The following is a 7,873-nucleotide window of genomic DNA, read 5'->3' on the forward strand; positions in this document are numbered from 1 at the left end:
GAATTTGACGACTATGGAGCGCCAGACGCTTAATGATAATTAATCCGCAGGTCTTAATTTCTATTTTTAAAAAACAAGATTAGTTTGGAGTGTGTGTATATTTTTGAATTTGACGACTATGGAGCGCCAGACGCTTAATGATAATTAATCCGCAGGTCTTAATTTCTATTTTTAAAAAACAAGATTAGTTTGAAGTGTGTGTATATTTTTGAATTTGACGACTATGGAGCGCCAGATGCTTAATGATAATTAATCCTCAGGTCTTAATTTCTATTTTTAAAAAACAAGATTAGTTTGAAGTGTGTGTATATTTTTGAATTTGACGACTATGGAGCGCCAGACGCTTAATGATAATTAATCCTCAGGTCTTAATTTCTATTTTTAAAAAACAAGATTAGTTTGAAGTGTGTGTATATTTTTGAATTTGACGACTATGGAGCGCCAGACGCTTAATAATAATTAATCCTCAGGTCTTAATTTCTATTTTTTAAAAACAAGATTAGTTTGAAGTGTGTGTATATTTTTTAATTTGACGACTACGGAGCGCCAGACGCTTAATGATAAATATTCCTCAGGTCTTAATTTCTATTTTTAAAAAACAAGATTAGTTTGAAGTGTGTGTATATTTTTGAATTTGACGACTATGGAGCGCCAGACGCTTAATGATAATTAATCCTCAGTTCTTAATTACTTTTTTTAAAAAACAAGATTAGTTTGAAGTGTGTGTATATATTTGAAATTTACGACTATGGAGCGCCAGACGCTTAATGATAATTAATCCTCAGTTCTTAATTACTTTTTTTAAAAAACAAGATTAGTTTGAAGTGTGTGTATATTTTTGAATTTGACGACTATGGAGCGCCAGACGCTTAATGATAATTAATCCTCAGGTCTTAATTTCTATTTTAAAAAACAAGATTAGTTTGAAGTGTGTGTATATATTTGAATTTGACGACTATGGAGCGCCAGACGCATTATGATAATTAATCCTCAGGTCTTAATTTCTATTTTAAAAAACAAGATTAGTTTGAAGTGTGTGTATATATTTGAATTTGACGACTACGGAGCGCCAGACGCATTCTGATAATTAATCCTCAGGTCTTAATTTCTATTTTAAAAAACAAGATTAGTTTGAAGTGTGTGTATATTTTTTAATTTGATGACTACGGAGCGCCAGACGCTTAATGATAATTAATCCTCAGGTCTAAATTTCTATTTTTAAAAACAAGATTAGTTTGAAGTGTGTGTATATTTTTGAATTTGACGACTATGGAGCGCCAGACGCTTAATGATAATTAATCCTCAGGTCTTAATTTCTATTTTTAAAAAACAAGATTAGTTTGAAGTGTGTGTATTTTTTTGAATTTGACGACTATGGAGCGCCAGACGCTTAATGATAATTAATCCGCAGGTCTTAATTTCTATTTTTAAAAAACAAGATTAGTTTGAAGTGTGTGTATATTTTTGAATTTGACGACTATGGAGCGCCAGACGCTTAATGATAATTAATCCTCAGGTCTTAATTTCTATTTTTAAAAAACAAGATTAGTTTGAAGTGTGTGTATATTTTTGAATTTGACGACTATGGAGCGCCAGACGCTTAATGATAATTAATCCTCAGGTCTTAATTTCTATTTTTAAAAAACAAGATTAGTTTGAAGTGTGTGTATATTTTTGAATTTGACGACTATGGAGCGCCAGACGCTTAATGATAATTAATCCTCAGGTCTTAATTTCTATTTTTAAAAAACAAGATTAGTTTGAAGTGTGTGTATATTTTTGAATTTGACGACTATGGAGCGCCAGACGCTTAATGATAATTAATCCTCAGTTCTTAATTACTTTTTTTAAAAAACAAGATTAGTTTGAAGTGTGTGTATATTTTTGAATTTTTCGACTATGGAGCGCCAGACGCATTATGATAATTAATCCTCAGGTCTTAATTACTTTTTTTAAAAAACAAGATTAGTTTGAAGTGTGTGAATAACTATGCAAGGAAACCATGTTCTATGGTGTTTAAATTAACATTCGAAAGAGGTCATATAAACAAGACCTTTTAATAATGGAAATATACGGTGGCCAACTTTTAAATTTAACCACTGTTAGAGGAAACTCTGAACCACGGTCATTTAATTAACTTTGGAAAGAGGTCATATAAACAAGACCTTAATAATGGAAAAATACGGTGGCCAATTTTTAAATTTAACCACTATATGCAAGGAAACCCTGTTCTGCCTTTTCCAAGGACTTCAAATTAACTTTGGAAAGAGGTCATGTATACCAGACCTTAATAATGGAAAAATACGGTGCCCAATTTTCAAATTAAACCACTTATTACTAACAACCTGTTCTAAGGTCTTTAAAATAACTTGAAAAGAGGTCATATAAACAAGACCTTAATAATGGGTAAATACAGTGGCCAATTTTTAAATTTAACCATTATGCAAGCAAGCCCTGTTCCAAGGTCTTTAAATTAACTTTGGAAAGAGGTCAAATAAACTAGACCTTAATAATGGAAAAATACGGTGGCCAAAATTTAAATTTAAACACTATTCAATAAGCCTACAAAGGAATTCAATGAGGAAGCGATAATTTATCAGATTTTTTATTCAATCGTTATTTGTTGCCATTTTAATTAGCATTTGCTTTTAAGGAATGTATTCGCTAAAAAAATAAGCAAATATATATTGCCTGCTGTCACTAAAAATTATTAATTTCCTCCTCGGACGCCACAAGTGACGGCCTCGATTTCCACTTGCTTAATCCTCAACAGATTTTTTATGGGGAATATAGTGCTTTGGACGAAGTGAGCAGTTGGGGCAAGCCAGGGCAAGCAAGGGACACCTGCCTGCTTTTTTGGAAAGGAGCGCCTAGCAGATAGAGAGCGTCAGGGGCGGAGGCTGGAAATTTGCACCTGCTCTTCTCCTCTCCTCCGCGAGTCCCTTCTGGTGCCGTCGCGCGCTGGACCGCCCGCCTTGTATTCGGCAAACCTCAATTCCTCAGCGCCAGCTGCACCGCACTAGCCCGACGCAAACAACATTCTGCGTGCGACTATTGAACTCCGGCCTGTGCAGATCCAATTATTATTTTATTAGCATACTTCGGCACATTCCTGCAAGCCTGCGAGTCGACCCTAATTAATGGGTGGAGCGGAGCGCCAGATAAATAAAAAACAATGATCTATTAATGTTATATTTCCTCAAAAATGACTGAACACAATTTTGAAGGGAATGAGACATAAAGATTTGAAATTTCTGCCATAATTTTATCTCCAGATTTGAGTTATTTTTCCAAAAACACAAATGGTTAATAATATTTATATAAATAGATAGCTCAGTATTATATTAATTGTTTTGAATTTAGTTTTAGCAAATTTTCCAATCTTTTTGTATTGATCAAATTTCAATGTGTTCAAGAATTGATTATTTTATTAAAAAAAAAACTATCTAGACAAAACAAGAAATTTAAAAAAAATCCTGCTAGCAACAAAATAAAAAGTAAGCTTTTAATTTATATTATATCTATCATTCAAATTAATTGATTTAAAATTTGGAAAAAAAAATCTTTAACATTGTGCATTATATTGAGTACATAAAATTTTGTTTCTGGTCCCACTAGAATACTTTATGCTACTCACTTTTGAATTAAAATGAACGGGAGGACACGCGATCCATTAGGATTACTGATGAAATTTCACATCTGCCTCTTTGTGTACAAATTACAAAAGCAGGCAGGCAGGTAAATCAGAATTCAACAGGGTGTACCTTTTAATTTTATACCAATGCGCGTAAGGCACACACGTCTCGCTTCTGCCGGCGGCAGTATTCTGTTGGCGAACAATGGGCAGCTGCTCGGGCTCTTTTATCAAAAGATATATTATGCACTACCTGCGCCAGCCAGCATCACTTCTTGCACGTTCCTCAAAGGCGGCGGCAGATGTAGGCGGCAGGGGAGGCCGTGCCGCCTCACATAAATAATGATAAACGGCAGCTGGCGACCGGTCGGTCCATGGGTCCTGCCACGATTCTAAAACCCAAAATCCCACTCTGCTCTCTTCAGCTTATTACGCGTGCTTTGCATCCTACTCTATAGGCGCACAGCCGCCGTACAAAGGCAGTAAAAAGCAGCGCACTTCTTATAATCTCACCTGCCAATTGCCAGAAATAATTTTATTTTCATCTTTCACTTTTAGGAATTATTTAATATCTTTTTAAAGCAAGCAGAAGATAAGAAAGATTATTATTTCCATGCAAGTTCTCAAACTTTTATTACTTTTATATGATCCAATAGCAAAATTTATTTATTATTCAATCATTTAGAATTGTATAAAATATATTTCTTTTCTCTGCAAAAATAATCCCAATCAGTTTTTACAATTTATTGTAGTCACTGCTCACAAAGCTTTGTTTTAAAACAAATGGTTACAACTTGTAAATAAATAAAATCCCTTAGTATATTGCGTCCTTAGTTAGTTCTGGATTATTTCTGTACGTTTCTGTATGGGGCAACAATTTTTCCACAAGCCAAAATTGTACTCATTTACACACTCATATTTTAAACCAGCTATATTTTATTGCTTATTCTTTATTATATATTTCATTATAATAATTAATAAAATCGTCAAATCCATAAACAAATTTCATCACCACTAAATAAAGTAAAAAGCTCTAGTACTGCAAAAAACGCTGGAGGCTTAGTGCAAAATATTAAATTAATATACGTTTTTTATTCTTTATAGCCGTATAATAGTAAAAAATATAGGTGATTTTACTGATTATGATGTCTCATGCTTGCGTGTGTGTATTTGTTTAATTTCCGTAATTTTACTACATTAAACAAAAATTTACAAACTAGAAACTAAGAAGTACTGACATCTAGTGGAAAATTTACTTTTTACCTCTTTTTACACTTTGTAAGTAATTTTGAGTTACGACAACAGATGGCCAAAAATGATGTTCAGCGGGAAGTTTGAATAAAAATTATACATTGCACTCAACGGATTTTGTTTGGAGCTCTTTCATTGGCTTTATGTTTTTTATGAACCTACGCTAGCCAATAGCAGCACTCAGAGAGAGCGAATCGAGCGAATGGTGGGAGAAAACCGTCACTTTTAGCAGTTGCCGCGACAAGTCTGAACATGTTTTGGGAAATTTAACTTTTAAATGGACAAGACACTGATCCACCATTTATTGTTTTGACTGTTTACCGTGCGGGTTACTGTTGAAATTAGAAGTAGAGCGGTTGCATTGTTGTGAGAATTTTAGTGATTCGAGTTGCAGCAGGGAAAGATCTAGATTTCGGACGAAAAATGTTGCCTTTCGGCCGAAGACGAGTCGGCGAAGCGCCGCTCAACCCTCCACTGAAGATTTCGTCTCGCAACTCCACGTCGGCCCACTTGCCGGGACTTTTCGACAGCGAAAATATGCAGCCTTCCACCGATAAGAAGTACAACCTGCGGGCCATGGATCACCCTGGCCGAGACGAAGTTGCCCTCAGGATTAGCAAGCGGAAGTCGGCGTTTTCGCCCTCACAGTTGCCGCACGGACCGGTCTTGAAAAGATCTGCATTTTCAGACGTCACCAACGTACGTACAGTTATTATTTCAAATTTTTTAAAAAAAAAATTCCTTTTTCTTAAAAGTATCATGAATTATTGGAATCACCATAAAATATCATTATTAATTTTTAGGCAATTCAACGCCTTCACATTCCTGGAGGAAGTAAGAAAACTGCAGATGGCAAGGACAAAAGGTCAACCCTGGCCAAGTACAAGTCACTGAAGGTTGCGGTAGTGAAGCAACAGCCTCCAACCATCACGGAGGAAGGTACAGTGTACGAAGATGTCCAAAATGGAACGCTGTACATGTCTGCACTTGACGATCTGTAAGATTTTAAAAATTTATAAATAATTCATTTATAGAGACCTCTCTTTTTAATTATTTGCAGTGAAATTAAGGTTCAGTCGCAACCTGAAATCGAGGCTGTCCAAGTAAAAGTTCCCACGAGAGCTAGCTCGGCCCCACCTGTGTCCATCAAGGAGTCGGAACTTTTCCTCTCAGCCTCTGAAAATGACCGGTCCTTGGTGCCCCACATTCCAACACCCGGAACTCCTCCACTGGGAGTCCTCGACTACGACCAGGAGACGTCCAAAGACACTTATTCTGTGCCGGACTACGCACCTTATATTTTTTCCTACCTTAAGTCTCGAGAGGTATGCAAAAACTAATATCTGTGATAATTTTGAATTAGTTATGAATTTCATCTTCCAGGATTTCTATAAAGTTAAGCCGAACTTCCTGGACCAGCACAGGGAAATAAGCAACGATATCAGGGCTTTGGTGGTTGATTGGATGGTCGAAGTGCAGGAGACACTCGAACTGAACCATGAAACACTGTACCTGGCTGTGAAGAACATGGACCTTTATCTGTCCAACCCAAAGCCTCCGAGCAAGCAGCACCCTACGCCTAGTCTGCCAATTAAAAGAAACCGTCTGCGCCTAATTGCATGTGCCTCCCTGCTTCTGGCAGCCCAGTATGATGTAAGTTGATTTATTCTGGACTTTTTGTTCGTCATTAAAGTTTGGAAGTAATTTAAATTAGCGAATTAAAGTTAATCATTCATTTTTCACATATTTCTGTTCTATAATACATTTAAACTATTTACAGCCCAAAATTTTTGTTAATTAAATAATATTTTATTCTTTCTATTTGATGAAAAATAGGAGCGACTTCCGCCACCAACATCGGACTGGCTGCAGATGTGCGACAACGACTTTTCAGCGTCCGAGCTGAGCAAAATGCAGCAACAGCTGTTCTGCGCCCTTAATTTCAACCTCGGCGCCCCTCTCAGCTACCGCTTCCTGAGACGTTACAGCCGAGTATGTTTTAAATTTCACACTTCAGTTGAATAGCAATGGGACATTTTCTTGAAACAGGCCTGCTCCTTGGACATGGACTTGCTGACTTTGGCCCGCTATATCCTGGAAGCCTCACTGATGGACTCTCAATTCTCCAGCGAATCAGACTCTATGATCGCAGCTGCCGCCCTCTGGTTAGCCACCTGCATGGTCCAAGCCCCTTATGACAAGGCTGCCCAAGCTGCTCTTTGGACCAAGCCCTTGCAGCATTACTCAGGTGAAATTAATTTATATTAAAGTTTTAATACAAATGGCACTAGAATTTTTAAACTAAACTTATCTTTTTTTATAATTGGTTCTAAGGCTACAAGTTGGATGACTTCCGCGATCTGTCTGCCCGTTTGAATACTTGGATTAAGGGCCTGCCAAAAGATCACATGAAAACGGTGCATGCCAAGTATTCTCATCGCGTTTTTCGAAAGGTTGCCCTCATCCCAGCCCTGGAAGAACTTTGAATGATGCCCCTTACCCTGCATCCTTCCAGACTTCTTTCGCTGTTTGTAGGACGTAAAGTGGTGCTGTGCCACTTTGAAAATTCAACATATAATTCTGTATGTATATACACACAATCATTTTTTTTTTAATTATTAAAAGGGATATTGTTTTAACTTCTTTTTTTTTTTTGGGAACTGACTCTCAGATTTCCATGATTTTGTTAAAAACAGAAATGTAATCAAGATTCAGGTAATAAAATTGCGGAGTGAGTGGTGGACTGTGTTGATTCCATTTTGTACGTAAAATAAACTTCGTAAAAGCAATATTTTATTTTCGATTTCCCAAATTCTTTCCTTAATAGTTGATTTGATAACTGTTTGTTTTAAAGCCATTCAAAAACTTTTTGCATAAAAAGTTCATTATTTTTCCTTTTAAATGAGTCAAGTACAAGGTTCGCGTATTAGAAAATTTTGATTGTTGCCGAGCGCTCTGATTGGGTGCAATTTTACTTGCACCCAATCA

At 36.2% G+C, this 7,873-nt stretch overlaps 1 protein-coding gene across 1 annotated transcript; it reads left to right on the forward strand.

The window, feature by feature from the left end:
* The first annotated feature begins 4,955 nt into the window (after positions 1-4,955).
* On the forward strand, positions 4,956-7,674 carry LOC132196780 (G2/mitotic-specific cyclin-B3). The gene is made up of 7 exons (XM_059619646.1): positions 4,956-5,584; positions 5,689-5,882; positions 5,946-6,210; positions 6,269-6,538; positions 6,722-6,877; positions 6,935-7,133; positions 7,220-7,674. The coding sequence occupies exons 1-7, from the start codon at positions 5,309-5,311 to the stop codon at positions 7,369-7,371; spliced, it is 1,512 nt and encodes a 503-aa protein (XP_059475629.1). The 5' UTR covers positions 4,956-5,308; the 3' UTR covers positions 7,372-7,674.
* The last annotated feature ends 199 nt before the right edge of the window (positions 7,675-7,873 follow it).

The sequence above is a fragment of the Neocloeon triangulifer genome, unplaced genomic scaffold (assembly GCF_031216515.1).
Source record: "Neocloeon triangulifer isolate White Clay Creek 2 clone unplaced genomic scaffold, ASM3121651v1 ptg000012l, whole genome shotgun sequence".
NCBI lineage: Eukaryota > Metazoa > Arthropoda > Insecta > Ephemeroptera > Baetidae > Neocloeon > Neocloeon triangulifer.

What these genes read in the sequence shown, in the direction of transcription:
- LOC132196780 (XM_059619646.1), top strand. Translation starts at nt 5,309, where the DNA reads ATGTTGCCTTTCGGCCGAAGACGAGTCGGCGAAGCGCCGCTCAACCCT. An exon ending in CATTTTCAGACGTCACCAAC is followed by an intron (nt 5,585 to 5,688) that starts GTACGTACAGTT and finishes ATTAATTTTTAG; the next exon opens with GCAATTCAACGCCTTCACAT. An exon ending in GCCCTTGCAGCATTACTCAG is followed by an intron (nt 7,134 to 7,219) that starts GTGAAATTAATT and finishes ATTGGTTCTAAG; the next exon opens with GCTACAAGTTGGATGACTTC.